We start from the raw sequence: 23,036 nt of genomic DNA on the forward strand, positions 1-23,036 counted from the left end.
GTGATGCTCCTACGGACTTCCGGCAAACTTCTGGACTTGCGACGATCCACTTGGCGAGTTCCGACGAACTTCTTTGGACTTCTCGGATTTGTTCCCGTAGAACCTCCGACGATTGTCCGAACTTCCGTCGAACTCTCGAACTCCCAACGTGATCATTGTGTTGACTCCGGCGCAACTCTTGCCGCATATCTTACTTTTATTGTAGTTAATCCTGCACGCTTAAACTAAAACTTAAATCGAGACAATTAATCCTAAGCAATTAACCAAGTTGTCCGGTATGTCATTGGTCCCTCGACGCTTCGTTTGATTTTTCGGTGCAGCCTTTGCCCAATCGGCCTATTGCCCAATCGGCCAGTTGACTCCGCAACTCCGATATCCTTGGCACAATACCCGCTCTTCTTGGCCCGATGCCCGAGTCCACGGCCCGAAGCCTTCTGTCGATACGTCGACCGATCCACCGGCTCGACATCCAATCTTCTGACATGTTTCTTCGGCACAACATGATTTTCCTGTTTTAATTGTCTCATCCTGATCGAAACATCTTGCGTCACTCAAAACATAGATTAAATCATAAACATATATCAAGTAGTTTCATCATCAAAATACGAGATTCAACGATCTCCCCTTTTTGATGATGACAACCACTTGATGACGGAGTTAAACTTAACTCCCGGAGTTTAAACAAACTCCCCCTATCAATATACCATATTGATAGAACCTAGAATTCAAACTGAATTCAAGTCATTGCAATATTCAACATGAATACTTGCAACATGTCATTATGTATAAACTTATGCATAACATCATACTTCTCCCCCTTTGTCATCAACAAAAAGGAGAAGTCCAACTATTCTTGTGTTTGGAATATTGGTTCAACTCATTGCATGAAAAACATAATATCAAGTTTTATCATCATGCAGTTTTGAAGCTAGAAAATTTAACAAATGTTACATCATGCTTAGAATATTCAAGCTATCAAGTTTTAGATATGCAAGTTTTACAGCATACAAGATAGCACTTTTAGAACATGCAAGCTAGCAATGTTAACATTTTAGAACTTGCAAGCTAGCAATTTAGAGATGTTCAAAAAGGCAACTCTTGCTTCTTAAAATATGCAAGTTGCAAGCTAGCAAATTTTTGCTTCCTTTGTAATGTTAGCTTTTGATATTATAACGCAAACATTTCAAGTGTTTATCAATTGTAGCATTTCATCATATGGCATGATATCAATAAGTAAAGTTGCGATGCTAGTTCTTGATATATTACTATAATGCAACTATGGCATAGAGCAAATATGACAATCATAGCATCAATTTATATATTTCTCCCCCATTGTCGTCAATAAAAAGGAGAACGATATAAGTAAATTTTAAATATAAGTGCGATGTCATAAGCAGGTTCATGTCATTTTTCAACAAAGAGTGATAAGATACCAAATATTCAAACATCTCAAGGAAAATATGACACGGAGATAGCTTTGAAAAGTTCTTCCATTTTATTTGTTATTTTCTTATTGCATGAAGGAGGAAAGCTATTTCTGAGCTTACTCGAATGAAGTTAAAATCGATAAGATATTAAAGCACGCTTCATTTTTACAAGTATCAAGATATATATGTGAATCAAATCTTTGTACGTAAAAATGACTTCCTTTTTCAAGAAGGAATTTATAAGCAGGAATCATTTCATCAAATCTATTTCTCAAAACAAAATATTGTTCACATGATAAGTGTATGAGAGATGTATTTGCTAGTTGATTCCATATGTCAAAAATCAATGATATGAATTAAACTTGATATAACATATGCTTATTAAGTCTCGAAGAGGATAATTCAAAAATCCAATTGTTAGGATACCAATAGTTAAGAGAATCCGAAAATGAAATTAATACTTTCATGCATTCGGACAAGGCTGTGCTATTGATTTTCAAATACAATCATGAGGACAAAACATGCTTATTATCATGGAAATTTTTGTATCCAAAGCACATAATTTCCAACCTGTTATTAGGGCATGTAATTGTATAAAATCATCATGGCAGTCGAGTGATTTGATCATTCAATCAAGAAAGTCCGAAAATTAATTTTAACAAGTTCAATCATTCGGACATATTTTTGCCATAATTTTTCAAATACAATCATGAAGATAAGATATACTCATCATCATGGTAGTACGATAGCAATTTTACAATATGCAAACTAGCAAAAAAATTATAACATTTTAAGACACGCAAGCTAGTAATTTTCTCTTTAAGATATGCACATTAGCAACTCTTTCTCCCCCTATGTCATTTGCAAAAAGAAGGGAAGACCCTTTACATTAATTTCGAAATCATGACAAAGGTAGGTTTCAATCTTATTTATGCATCATTATATTTTTAAATTCGAACATGCACAATTTCAAAAACCTTATATTTCATTCATGCATGATACTGAATAAATCAATCAATATTATGAGCATATCATACATGATACTTAAATTTTTTAATTATTTATCAACATTTTGATCATGATACCAAACATTTATCATTTAGAGTATTCATGACATTAAATCAACATACATCATTTTAGTAACAACTCATAGCATTTTAAATCATGATTTATATCATATGCAATACATCACATCATAATTAAAAAGCTCAAGTATTGCATGCATCATTGCAAATCATAAATGCTTCATATCATGATGGTATCAATTTTGTCCAATTATATCCTACATCATAACTTTTCATTTATATACATCAAAATAAATTAATAAATATTTCATGTATTCATATCATCACATAAGGAATATCAAGAAGAATTGGTAATGAGATTTACGAATCATGTAGACAAATTATGAATATTAAGAGACATATTATGATTCTTTTTAGATAACTCAAATAGCAAAAAAAAGAATCATAGTAAGTTATTTTGATTTATAAAAAGAATTCTCAAGTTATAATTCCAAAAAATCACGATTCATTTCAATAAATTTCAATAAGAACACAAAGTAGGAGATCTTGATTCATAAATGATTTCAAGTTATAAATAATGGGAAATTAAGATCATGATTTCGATAAAACCCATTAAATTCAAATCATCAAAATCTCAACATTACTTTCAAGAGATTCAAAATGGCATAGATAATTTTATTGATCTCTTAGTGAAAAAGTCAATAAGGTAGAGAAAAATAAATTTTCAAGAAAAATACTTTTCTCTTTATAGTTGTTTTAATTCATATGATTTTATTCCATCTATGCCAAACATGTAGCATGTTTTAAAATAAAAAATACAAGTTTTATTATGACAAAGATCAATAAGGCACTTTCATTACCGTGAAAATCAAAAATCGCAAGATTTATCATCCATAATTATAAAACCAATAAACACGATTTTTAACATCTCATGCATAGAATAAAATCATGGTATCAAAACATCATTATATCATCAAGCATGATTTCATATTTTTAATCAAAATCATTTTGTTTGTTTATCATAAAATATATATTTTTCATGATTATTTTTTAAACTACTAGCATGATCATAAATTTTGCATTTTCATCATAATTTTTTTAAACATGTAATTTTCAAGAAAATTAATTCTATATTAAAAAAGAAAATACATTATGAAGAGCATCATGTAATTTCAAAATAATTCATGAGAGTTGAGTTACTTACCTTGTAGTCGAAGCCCGTCAAAGCCCAATTCGTCGTTTCACCTTTGGAAGTTCTTGATTCATCCTTGGTTGCCTTCTTCTTCTTTGGCCTCTTCCTTCGTTCAAGTTCATTGTCTATTTTAAATTTTTATTTAATAAACTTATTAAGATTTAGTGTTCGAAGTTCAAGTTCATCATTGCCCTCATCACTTGAGTCATCGCTCAAGTGGTATTCATTTGTCCGGAGTTCCAAATCCTTCCTGTTCTTTGGAAGGTGATTTTGTTCAACATGTTCATCATGTGCATTGTGCACCATTTCATATGTCATCAACGAACCAATTAGTTCTTCAAGTGGTAAGTTGTTTATGTTTTTAGCTTCTTGTATTGCAGTTACTTTTGAATCCCACTTCTTAGAAAGAGAACGCAAAATCTTGTTTACGAGTTCAAAATCCGAAAAACATTTTCCAAGAGCTCTTAAACTATTGTCGCCTATAGTCTCGCTTGGTTGCATTCGAAAAAGCTCAAAATCATGCAATAAAATGTTAACTTTCGAGTCTTTGACTCTACTAGTTCCCTCGTGCGTGATTTCAAGTGTTCACCAAATGTCAAAAGCCGTTTCGCACATAGAAATCCGATTGAACTCATTTTTGTCCAAAGCGCAGAATAAGGCATTCATAGCTTTTGCGTTTAAAGAAAAATACTTCTTCTCCAAATCTGACCATTCGTTCATCGGTTTAGAGGGAAGTTGAAAGTCATTTTCAACGATATTCCATAAGTCCAAATTCATAGAAATCAAGAAAACTCTCATTCGAGTTTTCCAATAAGTGTAGTCCAATCCGTTAAACAACGGTGGACGAAAAACTGATAAGCCCTCTTGAAAGCCATGGAGAGCCATTACTCTCGGGTGTAAGTCCGAAATGAGAAATACCGGGCTCTGATACCAATTGTTAGGATCAAGAGCACTAAAAGGGGTGAATTAGTGCAGCGGAAAACCTTCTACGATTAAAACAAAAACTGCGTTCGTTCGATAAAAGTGATTTTGGTATGAAAGCTGATTCGTAAATCACTTCAACTTTTGACTAGGAAAGATGCAGCAAAGATATAAACGTAGTTTACAGTTATGATGAAAATCAAAATATAAGCGCAAACTGAAATACAACGTTCGTACGATAAAAGCGATTTCGGTATAAAAGCTTATTCGTAAACCACTTTAACTTGAGATAAGGCGAGATGCAGTTAAAGCAAAGATATAAAGGCAGTTTGTAGTTATAATAGAAATCAGAACGTAAGCGTAAACTGAAATACGACGTTCGTACGATAAAACTGATTTGTGTCTTAAACGTCGATTCGGAAAGCATTGAACTTTGAAACACGTTCGTAAAAACACAGAAGGCAGTAAGCTATTGAGGAGGTTTGCAGTAAAGATAAGATGCTCAAAGTAAATGAAAACTGAGATTTAGAGTGGTTCGGTCAATCTTGACCCACTCCACTTTTGGCTTCCTCCACCGACGTGGTCACCGACGTCAACTAGAGGCCTTCCTTCAATAGGCAAAGGCCAACCACCCTTTTACAGTTCCACTCCTTTTGACGGGCTTAGGAGACAACCCTTACAGAATTTTCTCTCCTCTCTTTACAACTCAGAACTTGGAAGAAAAGAGGGAGGAGAACTTTTGGCTTTTACAATAATTTTGAGCTCTAAGAATCACAGAAAAAGATCAAGATTTCGGTGTAAGTTCATGCCCTTTCAGTGATGAATGGGTGGGGTATTTATAGGCCCCAACCCAATTCAAATTTGGAGCTCAAAACTGTCAATTCCTGGAATTCCGGGATCAGGCGGTTGCATCGCCTAGCAAAGCTCGAAGACTGAGCCTCTAGGCGGTGCTACCTCTTGTCAGGGGCGGTTGCACCTCTTGCCAGAGCTCGAAGACTGAGCTCAAGCGGTGCCACCTCCTGTCAAGGGAGGTTGCACCGCCCAATCTCGCTCGGAGACTGAACCCAGGCGGTGCCATCGCCTGGCTGGAGCGGTTGCACCTCCCAGTCTCGCTTGGAGACTGAGCCCAGGTGGTGCAACCTCCTGCCTTGGGCGGTTCAACAGCCTGACAGAAATCAGGGTCCAAATGGGTTGATCCATTCGGCCCAATTTGGGTTTTTCAGGGGCCCAATTGCCCCAAGATTAAGTTAATGGGATCACCTCCCATTTCCAACTTAATCATTGTGCTAACTACGATAATTCCTAAGACAATTTCTGCAGCTTGCTCCGGTGCGTCAATCGCTTCTTCCGGCGAACTTCCGTCGATCATCCGATGAACCCTCGGTGATGCTCCTACGGACTTCCGGCAAACTCCTGGACTTGCAACGATCCACTTGGCGAGTTCCGACGAACTTCTTTGGACTTCTCGGATTTGTTCCCGCAGAACCTCCGACGATTGTCCGAACTTCCGTCGAACTCCCAACGTGATCATTGTCTTGACTCCGACGCAACTCCTGCCGCATATCTTACTTTCATTATAGTTAATCCTGCACGCTTAAACTAAAACTTCGATCGAGGCAATTAACCAAGTTGTCCGGCATGTCATTGGTCCCTCGACGCTTCGTCCGATTTTTCGGCGCATCGTCCTCTCCTGCAACCTATTGCCCAATCGGGCAGTTGACTCCGCAACTCCGATATCCTTAGCACAATACCCGCTCTTCTTGGCCCGATGCCCGAGTCCATGGCCCGAAGCCTTATGTCGATACGTCGACCGATCCACCGGCCCGACGTCCAATCTTCTGACATGTTTCTTCGGCACAACATGATTTTTCTGCTTTAATTGTCTCATCCTGATCAAAACATCCTGCGTCACTCAAAACGCAGATTAAATCATAAACATATATCAAGTAGTTTCATCATCAAAATACGAGATTCAACATAAGAGAGCAAGGTGTATGATCTCATGTAGGGTTGACAAAAGACTTTTGGGCAGAGGCGATTAATATGGCCTGTTACGTTGTCAACCGCGCTTCTTCTGCAGCACTTGACTTTAAAACTCCAGAGGAAGTTTGGTCATGTACTCCTGCTGATTACTCTGCTTTAAAAATTTTTGGGTGTCCAGCATACATGCATGTAAATGAAGGAAAATTAGAACCTCAGGCTAAAAAGTGCATTTTCCTTGGGTATGCTTCTGGGGTGAAAGGATACAGATTATGGTGTTCTGATCCCAAATCACAAAAATTTGTAATCAGTAGAGATGTTACTTTTGATAAATTATTTATGTTATCTTCCAAAGAGGAATATACTAGTTGTACAAATGATAGTGCGCAGGTTGAGCTTAAGATTGGTAGTTCAGATTCTTTTTAGTCGAACTCTTCTACTCAAAGAATGTCAGTAGATGATCCTGAGTCTACTAACGCAGTTGATGCAGAGGAAGAACAATATTCCATAGCCAAGGATAGACCACGGAGAAATATTCGACCACCACAAAGATATGCAAATTTGGTTGCATATGCTTTGTCTGTTGCAGAAGAAACAAGTGAAGTTGGTGAGCCTACTTCCTACTCAGATGCAATTTCTTGTGATAATTCTGTTAAGTGGTTGATTTCGATGAATAAAGAAATTGAGTCTCTCCATCAGAATAGAACTTGGGATTTTGTGAAGCCGCCTTCGGGTAAGAAAATTATTGGATGCAAATGAGATACCATCGCTGAGGGAAAGGTCCAACAAACCTTGTTCAGAAAATTCAGACGAAGGACAATCCAACAGATGTGCTTACGAAGCATATTCCGATTTACAAGTTCAAGCAGTGCTTGGACTTGGTTGGTGTTCATTGTTGGTGATTGCCCGTTGGGGCTTTTATGAAGAAGGTGGAGCAAGGTTTGTTGGGACATGCCAAGGTAGAGATTTGTTAGTTTGGCAAGTCCCATAGTCCCACATCGGGAAAATCAGGATTGTTATCTCCTATTGGAACTATAAATAAGGGTCTGAGCTTTGAAGTCAGAAGCACCACAAGTGGCATCACAAGAAAAACTTAAGTGTTTGCTTTGGTTTAAGTCCATACTCAGTTAAATAGTTTGGGCTTAAAGTTTGGTTTTTTTTATTTAGTATTTTCGGATGTTTTATGGCTTAGGAACATCTTCCTAAAGGATTTGTAACTGTCCCTCTTTTGCAGTAGTAATTTGCTCCTCTTTCGTCCGTGGATGTAGGTCAATTGACCGAACCACGTATATCTGGTGTTCTGGTGTTCTTGTCTCGCTTTTATTCTTTCCGTTTTATTGTCTTGTTGGGTTGTCAAAATTACCTTGTGGTAAATATTGTGAGGTCAGCTCTAACAATATATGTAAACACAGTTCTTCTCTTGGAATAAGTGTTTATTCTTCTTGCTGTGTGACTTCTTTCGATTGAGACCGAGAATGTTGCCCTGATATCTAAATCATTCGGTCTTATTTGAATAACCTAAATTCTCTTCTCTAGATTTATTGTGGGTTGACTTGATTAGAGGCAGACATGAATGAGATCTCATACTTCAAATCATACATTGGTGTTTCTACCATTTACATTAGCCTGCTTGATGCGTTTTGCTCTTCAGTGTTCTTTGTACTCTTCTCTGACGATGACAAGATTAGTCTGTCTGCCTATGGCTCGCGTACTCGGTGTATTTGTTTCTCTTGATGCCTATGTTTCATGTTATGAACTCAAACTGCAACAGAACTTCGAGTTCGACATATATAGCACCAGGAATTCATCAACAAGCCAAAAGATCACCTGAACAGCTTATGCGACAACCAAAATGCATGCACTGCAGAAACCAGCAGTTGCCCTTACATTGTCCAATACTTATCTGCTAATACTTCAACTTCTGGAGTCTTAGTTGAGGATGTACCGTACCTGATGACTGAGGATGAGACTCCTCGAATTGTTGAAGCACCAATTGTGTTTGGGTATGTTGCCTTCAATTACTACAATCATCTTAGGCTTGAATGGTAATCGATTGATATATATATATATATATATATATATATATATATATATATATATATATATATATATATAAATATAACTTATATGTTGAATCTTGTATTTTGATGATGAAATCAATTGTCATTTGTTATCTAATCTATATGTTGAGATAAGTGTGCAGGAATAACTACAGTGAAAGTAAGACATGCAGCGGGAGTTGCGCCGGAGTCAAAACAATGATCACGTTGGGAGTTCGAGAGTTCGACGGAAGTTCGGACGGTCGTCGGAGGTTCTGCGGGAACAAATCCGAGAAGTCCAGGAGCTTGCCAAAGAAGCTCGTCGGAACTCGCCAAGTGGATCGTCGCAAGTCCAGGAGTTTGCCGGAAGTCCGTAGGAGCATCACCGAGGGTTCATCGGATGATCGACGGAAGTTCGTCGAAAGCTCGTCGGAAGAAGCGATTGACGCACCGGAGCAAGTTGCAGTAAATGTCTTAGGAAATATCGTAGTTAGCACAATGATTAAGTTAGAAATAGGAGGTGATCCCATTAACTTAATCGTGGGGCAATTGGGCCCTTGAAAAACCCAAATTGGGCCGAATGGATCAACCTATTCGGACCCTGATTTCTGCTAGGCGGTGGCACCGCCTGAACTCGGTCTTCGAGCTCTGGTAGGAGGTGCAACCGCCCCTGACAGGAGGTGGCATTGCCTGAGCTCGGTCTCCGAGCTATGGCAGGAGGTTGAACCGCCTCAGTCAAGCGGTGGCACCACCTGAGCTCGGTCTTCATTTTCTGGCAGGAGGTGCAATCGCCCCTGACAGGAGGTGGCACCGCCTAGAGGCTCAATCTTCGAGCTCTGCCAGGTGGTGCAACCGCCCCAATCAGGCGATGCAATCGCCAGACCCTGGAATTCTAGGAATTGACAGTTTTGAGCTCGGAATTCAAACTGGGTTGGGGCCTATAAATACCCCACCCTTTCAGCACTGAAAGGGAACCCAAAAAAACCACCGAAATTCTGATCTTACTTTGTGATTTTTAGAGCTCAAAAGTATTGTACGAGTTGAAAGTTCTCCTTCCTCTTTTCTTCCAAGTTCAAATCTGTTAAGAGATGAAAGAAAATTCTGTAAGGGTTGTCTCCTAAGCCCGTCAAAATGAGTGAAACTGTAAAAAGGTGGTTGGCCTTCGCCTATTGAAGGAAGGCCTCTAGTGGACGTCGGTGACCTCGTCGGTGGAGGAAGCCAAAAGTGGATGTAGGTCAAGATTGACCGAACCACTCTAAATCTCGGTTTGCATTTACTTTGAGCATATTATCTTTACTGCAAAACTCCTCAAAAGCATACTGCTTTCTGCGCATATATGTTCGGGTTTCAAGCTTTGCATTTTCCGAATCGACGTTTAGACGTAAATCGGTTTTATCGTACGATCATCATATTTCAGTTTGCGTTTATGTTTTGATTTCTATCATAATTGCAAACTGTCTTTATATCTTTGCTTTAACTGCATCTCGCTTAATCAAGTGATTTACCAATCAGCATTTAGACGTAAATCAATTTTTTCGTACGAATATCATATTTCAGTTTGTGACTACTATCTGATTTGAACCATAACTGCAAACTGCATTTATATCTCTGTTGCATCTCGCTTAATCAAAAGTTAAAGTGATTTACGAATCGATTTTTTTACCGAAATCGCTTTTATCGTACGAACACAGTTTTTTTTAATCGTAGAAGGTTTTCCGATGCACTAATTCACCCCCCCCCCCCCCCCCCTCTTAGTGCTCTTGATCCTAACAATTATATGATATAATAATGATATGAGGAGTTAGGTGTGTGCTAGTTGTGGTTATAAGGTGTTGATCATATGATACTAGAGTGTCATCGACATGATCGTAAGGTGTCGATTACACTATCCCGATGTGTCGATAGTATGTTTTAGATATTGTTAAAGTGTCGATAGTATGTTTTAAAAGCATTACTATTGCTTTATATATATATATATATATATATATATATATATATATATATATATATATATATATATATATATATATATATATATATATATATATATATATATATCCGAATCAACAATATAATATTCGGGTATTATTTGATATAATAATGATATGAGGTGTTTGGTGTGTGTTAGTTGTGGTTATAAGGTTTTGATCATATGACACTAAAGTGTCATCCACATGATCGTAAGGTCTCAATTAAAGGATGCCGATGTGTCGATAGTATGATTTAGATATTGTTAAAGTTTTTATCTAATTGAATTAATTTAAAAGTTTTACTATTGTTTTAATATATATATATATATATATATATATATATATATATATATATATATATATAACTAACTCAACAATATAATACCATGATATTATCTGTTATAATAATGACAAGAGGCATTATGTGTTTATTAGTTGTGGTTATAAAGTGTTGATCATATGATACTAGAGTGTCATCCACACGTAAGGTGTCGATTACATGATGTCGATTTGTTGATAGTATATTTTAAATATTATTGAAGTTATTTTTTAACTGAAATAATTTAAAAAAATTACTATTGCTTTATATATATATATATATATATCATTGAGGTGTTAGGTGTGTGCTATTTGTGGTTATAAGGTGTTGATCATTTGAAACTAGAGTGTCATCCACATGATCGTAAGGTGTCGATTATACGATGTCGATGTGTCGATAGTATGTTTTAGATATTGTTGAAGTTTTTTTCTAACTGAAATAATTTAAAAGCTTTACTATTTCTATATATATATATATATATATATATATATATATATATATATATATATATATATATATATATATATATATATATATATATATATATATATATATATATATATATAACTCGACTCAACAATATAATATTAGGATATTATCTGGTATAATAATGATATGAGGTGTTAGGTGTGTACAATTTGTGGTTATAAGGTGTTGATCATTTGATACTGGAGTGTCATCCACGTGATTGTAAGGTGTCGATTACACGATGTCGATAGTATGTTTTAGATTTTTTTGAAGTTTTTTTCTAACTAAAATAATTTAAAAACTTTACTATTGCAATACATATATAAATAAATAAATAAATAAATATACATATATATATATATAAGTAATTAAATAATATAATATTATGGTATTATATGATATAATAATGATATGAGGAGTTAAGTGTGTGCTAGTTGTGGTTATAAGGTGTTGATCATATGATACTAGAGTGTCATCAACTCATCAACATGATTGTAAGGTGTCGATTACACGATGCTGATATGTCGATAGTATGTTTTAGATATTGTTGAAGTTTTTTTCTAACTGAAATAATTTAAAAGCTTTACTATTGCTATATATATATATATATATATATATATATATATATATATATATATATATATATATATATATATATATATATATATATATATATATATATATACACATATAACTCGGCTCAACAATATAATATTAGGATATTATATGATATAATAATGATATGAGGTGTTAGGTGTGTGGGTTATAAGGTGTTGATCATTTGATACTGGAGTGTCATCCACATGATCGTAAGGCGTCGATTACACGATGTCGAAATGTCGATAGTATGTTTTAGATATTGTTAAAAAAAAATTCTAACTGAAATAATTTAAAAGCTTTACTATTACTTTATATATATATATATATATATATATATATATATATATATATATATATATATATATATATATATATATATATATATATGATCGACTCAACAATATAATACCATGATATTATATGTTATAACAATGACATGAGGCGTTAGGTATGTATTAGTTGTGGTTATAAGGTGTTGATCATATGATACTAGAGTGTCATCCACACGTAAGGTGTCGATTACATGATTTTGATTTGTCGATAGTATTTTTAGATATTATTGAAGTTATTTTTTAACTGAAATAATTTAAAAAATTTACTATTGCTTTATATGTATATATATATATATATATATATATATATATATATATATATAACCTACTCAATAATATAATATCAAGATATTATCTGATATAATAATGATATGAGGTGTTAAGTGTGTGCTATTTGTGGTTATAAGGTGTTGATCATTTGATACTAGAGTGTCATCCACATGATCGTAAGGTGTCGATTACACGATGTCGATTTGTCGATAGTATGTTTTAGATATTGTTGAAGTTTTTTTCTAACTGAAATAATTTAAAAGCTTTTCTATTGCTATATATATATATATATATATATATATATATATATATATAACCCAACTCAACAATATAATATTAGGATATTATCTGATATAATAATGATATGAGGTGTTATGTGTGTGCTATTTGTGGTTATAAGGTGTTGATCATTTGATATTGGAGTGTCATCCACATGATTGTAAGGTGTCGATTACACGATGTCGATATGTCGATAGTATGTTTTAGATTTTGTTGAAGTTTTTTTCTAACCAAAATAATTTAAAAACTTTACTATTGCAATACATATATATATATATATATATATATATATATATATATATATATATATATATATATATATATATATATATATATATATATATATATATATATATATATAACCAACTCAATAATATAATATCAAGATATTATCTAATATAATAATGATATGAGGTGTTAGGTGAGTGCTATTTGTGGTTATAAGGTGTTGATCATTTGATACTAGAGTGTCATCCACATGATCGTAAGGTGTCGATTACACGATGTCGAAATTTCGATAGTATGTTTTAGATATTGTTAAAAAAATTTCTAACTGAAATAATTTAAAAGCTTTACTATTGCTTTATAAATATATATATATATATATATATATATATATATATATATGTATGACCGACTCAACAATATAATACCATGATATTATCTGTTATAATAATGACATGAGAAGTTAGGTGTGTATTAGTTGTGGTTATAAGGTGTTGATCATATGATACTAGAGTGTCATCCACACGTAAGGTGTCGATTACATGATGTCGATTTGTCGATAGTATGTTGTAGATATTATTGAAGTTATTTTTTTAACTGAAATAATTTAAAAAATTTAATATATATATATATATATATATATATATATATATATATATATATATATATATATATATATATATATATATATATATAGCCAACTCAATAATATAATATCAAGATATTATCTGATATAATAATGATATGAGGTGTTAGGTGTGTGCTATTTGTGGTTATAAGGTGTTAGATCATTTGATACTAGAGTGTCATCCATATATATATATATATATATATATATATATATATATATATATATATATATATATATATTATATATAACCAACTCAATAATATAATATCAAGATATTATCTGATATAATAATGATATGAGGTGTTAGGTGTGTGCTATTTGTGGTTATAAGGTGTTGATCATTTGATACTAGAGTCTCATCCACATGATCGTAAGGTGTCGATTACACGATGTCGATGTGCCGATAGTATGTTTTAGATTTTGTTGAAGTTTTTTTCTAACTGAAATAATTTAAAAACTTTACTATTGCAATACATATATAAATAATATACATATATATATATATATACATATATATATATATATGTATATATATATATATGTATATATATATATACATATATATATATATATATATAAGTAATTAAATAATATAATATTATGGTATTATATGATATAATAGTGATATGAGGAGTTAGGTGTGTGCTAGTTGTGGTTATAAGGTGTTGATTATATGATACTAGAGTGTCATTCACATGATCGTAAGGTGTCGATTACACAATGCTGATATGTCGATAGTATGTTTTAGATATTGTTGAAGTTTTTTTCTAACTGAAATAAATTAAAAGTTTAATTATTACTTTATATATATATATATATATATATATATATATATATATATATATATATATATATATATATAACCAACTCAATAATATAATATCAAGATATTATCTAATATAATAATGATATGAGGTGTTAGGTGTGTGCTATTTGTTGAAATTTTTTTCTAACTGAAATAATTTAAAAGCTTTACTATTGCTTTATATATATATATATATATATATATATATATAACCCGACTCAACAATATAATATTAGGATATTATATGATATAATAATGATATGAGGTGTTAGGTGTGTGGGTTATAAAGTGTTGATCATTTGATATTGGAGTGTCATCCACGTGATCGTAAGGTGTCGATTACACAATGTCGAAATGTCGATAGTATGTTTTAGATATTGTTAAAAAAAATTTCTAACTGAAATAATTTAAAAGCTTTACTATTGCTTTATATATATATATATATATATATATATATATATATATATATATATATATATATATATATATATATATATATATATATATATATATATATATATATATATGATCGACTCAACAATATAATAGCAGGATATTATTTGATATAATAATGATATGAGATGTTATGTGTGTGTTAGTTGTTGTTATAAGGTTTAGATCATATGTACTTGAGTGTCATCCACATGAACTTAAGGTTCCCATGTGTCGATAGTATGTTTTAGATATTGTTGAAGTTTTTTTTGTAACTGAAATAATTTAGATCCGTATTAAATATAATATTATTTTTAGATCTATATTAAATAATTAAATATTTAAAAAAATAAATAATTTTAATAAGTAAGTCTGAACTCTCAACCTTTAATAAGTGTGTCTGATACATTACCATCAAATCAATATTTAAGATATAATCAAGTTTTTAAAATCCACCTATTATCGATCACAGCTAATTACAGTTAAATATATCTAATATTCTTATAATCACGGTGTGTTTTTTTAAGGGGATTAATGTTATTTAGAGTTTCAATTAACATATACATAAATTTTTAAGTATTATAATACTTTGGAGGTATACAATTTTTTTGTTTCCTTGAAATCAAGCCAAACCCTAATATATATTTATATATGTCTAATCATGTCAATGATATATTGTTTTATTCATATTGAAGCAAGGATAGCAAACTTAGCCTTAAAAAACCAATTTACATTAAGAACATTTTTGCACCCATGTGGGGTCATATGGCATGGATCACTATAAAATTCATTTGTAATATATAATAATTTTCATTAAAAAAAGTGTAGTTCTTCTTCCATATTTGATCAATATAATGCACATATCACATATTTTACCTTATAATAATAATAATAATAATAATAATAATAATAATAATAATACACATTGGTCCAATAAGGAGTATCATTGCATGCTACCATTCTAAATTATTTAGGTTGCTCCAATCAAAGAGTTGGAAGAACCAATAATAAACTGATACATAAATAAATATAGCTGCACATGTTATTCTCATTCTTTTTATTTTATTTTATTTATTTGTTATGCAGGAATATGATACAATGATTTAAGCCACATTGTTCTCATCTTTTTTATGCATTAAATAAATGATAAATGTCTGTATCATTTATTGGTGGATTGATGCTTCTGTTAACTTAGTTTTCATATGAAGAATCATATGAAATAAGGGCTTCTATTCAAATGTTGAGTTGGACTTCATTCGTGTCAAGAAGTCAAAGTAAGCTGCCAGGAAACCCAGTTTTGACCGAGTCAGAAGACTTTTGGCGTCGTAGTCAACCGTCTCGACCAAGGAACGGAGGGGAAAACTACGCCTGCATCATCCCAAGAAACACATCACATCCATTAAGTACGTGAAGGCTCATGTAGTCAAGTCTGCGACGACAAGATTCTCAACCACAACTCCCATTCACTTTGGGTGTTGCCAGTGCTTTAAGAGGCCTTCGACGCCTTCCCGTATACTGTACTCCTTCCTTCCTTCCTTCTTCTCTGAGTCTGTTCCCCTGATCGCCTCTCTTCCCCGATCAACATGGCCCGTCTCTGGCTGCTGCTCCTCGCTGCCCTGCTGACAGCGGCGGGGTCGGACGCCGCCGGGATCGGCTTCGAGTTCCACCACCGGTTCTCCGACCGCGTGCGGCAGTGGGCAGAGGACCGCGCCATCCCCGGCGCCTGGTGGCCCCAGAAGGGCACCGCGGAGTTCTACGCCGCCCTCGCCCACCACGACCGCGCCCTCCGCGGCCGCTCCCTCGCCGACGCCAGCCCTTCCGAGCTCACCTTCGCCGACGGAAACGTCACCTACTTGTCCGGTTCCTTGGGATTGTAAGCCCTCTGTTAATCTCAGCTCCTTCACTCCTTTTCCTCTGATGTATGGGACCTAAATCAGAGTTGGGATTTTGATGGCGATCCGCGTGTTTCTTCTCCTCCTGTTTGGATCGGGAATCAGCTTGCATTACGCGTTCGTCGAGCTGGGGACTCCGAACGTGACGTTCTTGGTGGCGTTGGACACCGGCAGCGATCTCTTCTGGGTGCCCTGTGATTGCCAGCAGTGCGCCTCCACCCATCTTGTCGTAAGCCTCTTGAATCTAACCCATCTTTTTCTTCTAGTCTTGATACGATTGCACCTCGGAAACACTGATCGAACACCATCTCCACTCTCACAACATCTCCTCTATTGTTCCTGCTGCTGCATGATTCACAGAACATCATGCAGTAGTTTGTGACCATCCAATGGAACTAACAGAGGTAGTAACAATTGATATTTTGTGCTCCGATCATACCACCATTTATCGATGTTTCTGTCATCGTCATCAAGAATCTTGGTGCCTATGTCTCATGTTATGAACTCAAATTGCAGCAAGGCTTGGAGTTGAACGTATACAGCCCCAGCAATTCATCAACGAGCCAAAAGGTCCCCTGCAGCAACAGCTTATGCGATAACCAAAACGCGTGCACCGGAACAAACGGCAGCTGCCCTTACAATGTTCAGTACTTATCCGCTAATACTTCATCTTCTGGATTTCTAGTAGAGGATGTTCTGTACCTGACGACGGAGGACGCGACTCCTCGGATTGTTGAAGCACCAATCGTGTTTGGGTATGTCGCCTTCGATCAGTACGATCAGCTTAGGATTTAAGTGGGTTCTAATCTCCATTAATCCTGCAGATGTGGAGATAGACAGAGTGGTGCATTTCTAGATGGTGCAGCTCCCAATGGTCTGTTTGGGCTTGGAATGGAGAAGGTGGCAGTCCCCAGCATTCTATCAAGCAAAGGATTCACTTCTAATTCCTTCTCCATGTGCTTTGGAGAGGATGGTGTTGGGAGAATCAATTTTGGAGACAAAGGCAGCTCAGATCAGCAAGAAACTGCATTCTTCATCGACAGCAGACAGTGAGTCTCTTTGTGTTTGCTTTCGTGTTGTTGAGATCGAATCGTATGTTCCTCGAATCATTCAGCAGATCCCGTTCATCTAATGTTCTTCTGCATATATGTTTCTGTAGCCCATCTTACAAAATCAACATGACTGGAATTGCGGTCGGAAATAGTTCTACTGACATGGTGTTCGATGCAATTGTTGATTCGGGCACTTCCTTCACATCCTTGGCTGATCCAATGTATACGTACATCGCCGAGAACGTAAGCTACTGATCGCGGTTCCGAAATCCGAATTCTACTCGATCAATAATCTTCTTCTGTCTCATGTTTCTTTCTCCTTCTTTCGACAGTTCAATGCACAAATAAAGGAGAAACGGTACAAATCCGAATCGAACTCCACATTTGAGTATTGTTATGAACTCAGGTAACTCTATCTGCACAAGAAACAGATACATGCTGACATTTAATCTCAAGGAGATCATCTAATGCATAACACATGCTGCAGCCCCGGGCAAACTTCGGTTTTGTTGCCTGTGATAAATCTAAAAACACTTGGTGGAAGTGTCTTCCCTGTGAACGACCCAATTATCTTTCTCACAGGACCGGTAAATCTATAAAGATATCATCTATGCTTATTCTAATCTGCTGTGGATACTTACACTTCTTCTGTGTGTGATGCAGGAAAATCAAACTTTATATTGCCTCGCTCTTCTGAAGTTTTCTGGAGTCAATATAATCGGGCGTAAGATTTCTCTACGCCTTTCATGCATGTCCGAGTGTTTTGGTTTCTGAGACGATATTGTTCATGTTTAATCTTTATAGCAATTCATCAAACACGCTGTTTGATTACAGAATCTTCTTATGTGCATCTTTCTAGACTAGCTTTGCAAATCTTTATTTCCAGTTCGATTGTATCTGACATGAGTTCATGGGGATACCCTCTGCAGAGAACTATTTATCTGGACTTCGCGTGGTCTTCGACCGAGAAAGGCTCGTTCTGGGGTGGAAGAAGTTCGATTGTAAGTTGTGATTCCATTGACATTTCGTCGAACACATCGATTCCGAAGCAAATTTGAGTGATATGGGAATTGTAATGACTCAGGCTACACTGTGGACAACTCCACCGCTCTGTCCACGCCCACCTCGTCCTCATCAAATGCAGTTGCTCCTGTGTCGAGCAGCTACACTCAGGAGATGACAAAGACAGACCCAAATGCGGCTCAGGTGCCGGCGAGGAGTCCTCCATCGAGCTATTCACCGCATTCAAAGGCCATGTCAAATCTCTCCCCGGTGGTGTTGCTGATGCTCTCTCTGGCTCTCCTCTGGTGATCATTCTCCTTCTGACTGCTATAAGCTTCGTAAGCTTTACCAGCCACACAGGAATGCACACGAAGAGATCGATGGTTATAGATTTTTCTTAATTTTTATTATGTTTTTATTCTTTCGAATAATCCTATGTTTATATTGCAATCGATACTGTAGAGAGAGATTGTCTTGAATAATTTCATAATGGAGAATTGTGTTTCTTGTGAATTTTTAAATTACAGAAAAATAAATAGTTTTTATTTTCAGTGTTTGGTATAGAGAAAAATTATTTTGAAAAAGTAAAAAAAAAATTAGTTTTTTTAATTATCTGAGGTGAAAATTGATTTTCGAGTCAAACAAGATCTCCTTTTGTGTTTGTCTTATTTCAATCTGAGCCGATAATTTGTTTATCTGAGGGTGTTGAACCCTTCAAAATTGTGTCGAGATGTTCCTTATAAATGTTCTTTGGATGTTTAAGTTAATCAGAGTTCAAAAGAACATTTAAGTATGTCCGAAAAAAGCACCCGATGAGCTCTTTTATTATGGATTATTATGATCGTTACTCACATGATCGATTATGGGGAATAGTTGCACGTTTCTCTCTGGTTTGAATGTGATCAGGAATATAAATTATTATCTGTTGAGACGTTAGGTGTGTGATATTAGAGTGTCATCCGCGTGATCGTAAGGTATCGATTACACGATATCGATGTGTCGATATATGTTTTATATATCATTAAATTTTTTTAATTAAAATAATTTGAATGATTTACTATTGCTATATATATATATATATATATATATATATATATATATATATATATATATATATAAACTAAATTTGGCCCCTTCCAATTCAAACTCAAAAGAAGTCCAACGACAACTGCCGCCCTCTCCAACGGCTGTAAAAGCCTCCCAAGCCTCCTTGCTTCGATCTCTGTTTCCCTTGCCTCCCTCATCCGCCTCTTCTCCTTCTCATGACTTCCGCCGGTGGCCCCAGCGGACCCCTTCGCCGCTTCTGCCTCCTTATCGCTCCCCTCCTCGCCCCGGTGTGCTCGGACACCGCCGGGATGGGCTTCGAGTTCCACCGCCGGTTCTCCGACCGCGTGCGGTGGGCGGAGTCCCGCGCCATCCCCGGCGACTGGTGGCCCCAGAAGGGCACTGCGAAGTACTACGCCGCCCTCGCCCGCCACGACCGTCCCCTTCGCGGCCGCCTCCTAGGCTGACGGCAATGCCACCTACTTGCTCAGCTCCCTGGGATTGCAAGCCCTCCCCTCCCCCTCTAGGGTTTATGGATTTGGGGTTTCAAAGTTGGAATCTTTAATGGTGATTGCATGTTTCTTCTTATATTGTTTGGATCGGAATCAGCTTGCCTTATGCTTTCCTCAAGCTGGGGACTCCGAATGTGACGTTCTTGGTGGCGTTGGACACCGGCAGTGATCTCTTCTGGGTGCCCTGTGATTGCCACCAGTGCGCCGTCACCAAATTCGATGTAAGTCTACTGATTCCAATCCTTTCAAGCTCGAATCTTTTATGGGATATGGTTAATTACTAGTCATATCTGTAAACACAGTTCTTCTCTTGGATTAAGTGTTTGTTCTTCTTGCCGTGTGACTTCTTTCGATTGAGACCGAGAATGTTGCCCTGATATCTAAATCATTCGGTCTTATTTGAATAACCTAAATTCTCTTCTCTAGATTTATTGTGGGTTGACTTGATTCGAGGCAGACATGAATGAGATCTCATACTTCAAATCATACATTGGTGTTTCTACCATTCACATTAGCCTGCTTGATGCGTTTTGTTCTTCGGTGTTCTTTGTACTCTTCTCTGACGATGACAAGATTAGTCTGTCTGCCTATGGCTCGCGTATTCGGTGTATTTGTTTATCTTGATGCCTATGTTTCATGTTATGAACTCAAACTGCAACAGAACTTCGAGTTCGACATATATAGCACCAGTAATTCATCAACAAGCCAAAAGATCACCTGCAATAACAGCTTATGTGACAACCAAAATGCATGCACTGCAGAAACCAGCAGTCGCCCTTACATTGTCCAATACTTATCTGCTAATACTTCAACTTCTGGAGTCTTAGTTGAGGATGTACCGTACCTGATGACAGAGGATGAGACTCCTCGAATTATTGAAGCACCAATCGTGTTTGGGTATGTTGCCTTCAATTACTACAATCATCTTAGGCTTGAATGGTAATCGATTGATTGCCGGTATAATTCTGCAGATGTGGAGATAAAACAGGCTGGTGCATTTCTAGATGGTGCAGCTCAATCCTTCTCCATGTGCTTTGGAGATGATGGTCTTGGTAGAATCAACATTGGAGACAAAGGCAGCTGGGATCAACAAGAAGCTGCATTCATCATCAACAAAGCACACAGTAAGTGCATCTGGATTTGCATTTTTCAGCAGATCATGTTCATCTAATTTTCTCTTGCATATTGTTTTTTGCAGCCCATCTTTTAAAATCAACATAACTGGAATTGCAGTAGGGAATAAATCTACCCACATGGTGTTCGATGCTCCTGTTGATTCTGGTACCTCTTTCACAGCCTTGGAGGATCCAATCTATAAATATATTGCAAAGAGTGAAAGCACCTAACAAGATTCTGATACCCAAATTCTGATTATATAGTAATTAATTATTTTTGTCTTTTTTCATTTCTACAGTTCAATGCAGAAGCACAGGTAAAAAGATACAAAACAGATCCAGATTCTACTTTTTAAGTATTGTTATGAACTGAGGTAAATTATATCTACAGAAAGACAAATGCATATTCACATTGAATCATAAGCATATCATCTAATGATATACAATACATGCTGCAGCCTCAACCAAACCTCAATTTTGCTACCTGAAATAAATCTCACAACACATGGTGGGAGTGTCTTTCCTGTTAGTGATCCAGTTATCATCTTTCATGGGGATGTAATTTTGTAAAGATATCATCTATGTTCATTCTAATGACGTGTGCTACTGTATCTTCTTATGTGTAACGCAGACAAATCAATCTATATAGTGCCTGGCCATTGTGAAGATTTCTGGAATCAGTATACACCGGCGTAAGCTTTCACAGACACTACAAGAAAATTGCCTGCTGCTGTGGAACTTTTTGTTCCAGTACTACTAAGCTTATGTTTCACAAAGAACCCGACATGAGCTTCGTGGATGTACCCTTTGCAGAGAATTTTCTGATGGGACTTCACGTCGTCTTCGACCGAGAGAGGCTCATTTTGGGGTGGAAGAACTCCGAATGTAAGTGTGCTCCCACTAGTCATTTCGTCAAACACGACTTGGGAAGAAAATTTGACTGACATAGGGCTTGTGACGGCTCAGGCTACGCTGCTGACAACTCCACCGGCTCTTCCCCGCCCCTTGCGCCTAGTGGTTGCACGCGGGAGACGCAGGCAAGGGGAAGTACTGCTCAGGTTCCAGTGGTAAGCCCTCTTCGCCATTGATCTCACAAACGCACACACACCCACTCTCCCTTATTTTCTGATGATGATGTGATGTTTTCTTGGTGTAATACTAAGCCTTGTGATATCCAATAAATTGCATATGAACTGGCTGTCAAAAAAATAAATTTAGAATAAATAAGTACAGAATGTTTATGTAAATATCAAATTATGCAAGGCAGAAACTTGAAAGACTATACTTTCTACATATCAACTCCTAGAAATATATCATGATATTTCAGGATTTAAGTCAAACACTCTTAGATCCAACCTATAATGGGAGAACTCACAGTGCCAATGAAAAAGCCAAATACTTGACATTCAAGTTCTGAGGATGCTAAAATAATTGGACTTCAAATTCCCATGCCATTAAATGCCTTAATAGGTCTTTGATTCGATTGTATGTCTCATGTATCTAT

The 23,036-nt window shown here is 35.8% G+C and overlaps 1 protein-coding gene and 1 pseudogene across 1 annotated transcript; both read left to right on the forward strand.

Annotated features, from left to right (window-relative positions):
• The first annotated feature begins 16,400 nt into the window (after positions 1 to 16,400).
• LOC135596975 (aspartyl protease family protein 1-like) lies at positions 16,401 to 19,412 on the forward strand. The gene is made up of 10 exons (XM_065089343.1): positions 16,401 to 16,788; positions 16,913 to 17,036; positions 17,324 to 17,562; positions 17,632 to 17,856; positions 17,967 to 18,102; positions 18,192 to 18,265; positions 18,347 to 18,446; positions 18,523 to 18,583; positions 18,789 to 18,860; positions 18,944 to 19,412. Exons 1-10 carry the CDS (start codon positions 16,499 to 16,501, stop codon positions 19,168 to 19,170), a joined length of 1,548 nt encoding a protein of 515 aa, XP_064945415.1. The 5' UTR covers positions 16,401 to 16,498; the 3' UTR covers positions 19,171 to 19,412.
• A 617-nt stretch (positions 19,413 to 20,029) lies between these two features.
• On the forward strand, positions 20,030 to 22,392 carry LOC135597023 (aspartyl protease family protein 1-like; annotated as a pseudogene).
• Positions 22,393 to 23,036: the final 644 nt, after the last annotated feature.

The sequence above is a fragment of the Musa acuminata genome, chromosome BXJ1-1, assembly GCF_036884655.1.
Source record: "Musa acuminata AAA Group cultivar baxijiao chromosome BXJ1-1, Cavendish_Baxijiao_AAA, whole genome shotgun sequence".
NCBI classification, from domain to species: Eukaryota; Viridiplantae; Streptophyta; class Magnoliopsida; order Zingiberales; family Musaceae; genus Musa; species Musa acuminata.

What these genes read in the sequence shown, in the direction of transcription:
- LOC135596975 (XM_065089343.1), top strand. Translation starts at nt 16,499, where the DNA reads ATGGCCCGTCTCTGGCTGCTGCTCCTCGCTGCCCTGCTGACAGCGGCG. An exon ending in GAAGCACCAATCGTGTTTGG is followed by an intron (nt 17,563 to 17,631) that starts GTATGTCGCCTT and finishes TTAATCCTGCAG; the next exon opens with ATGTGGAGATAGACAGAGTG. An exon ending in TGGAGTCAATATAATCGGGC is followed by an intron (nt 18,584 to 18,788) that starts GTAAGATTTCTC and finishes TACCCTCTGCAG; the next exon opens with AGAACTATTTATCTGGACTT.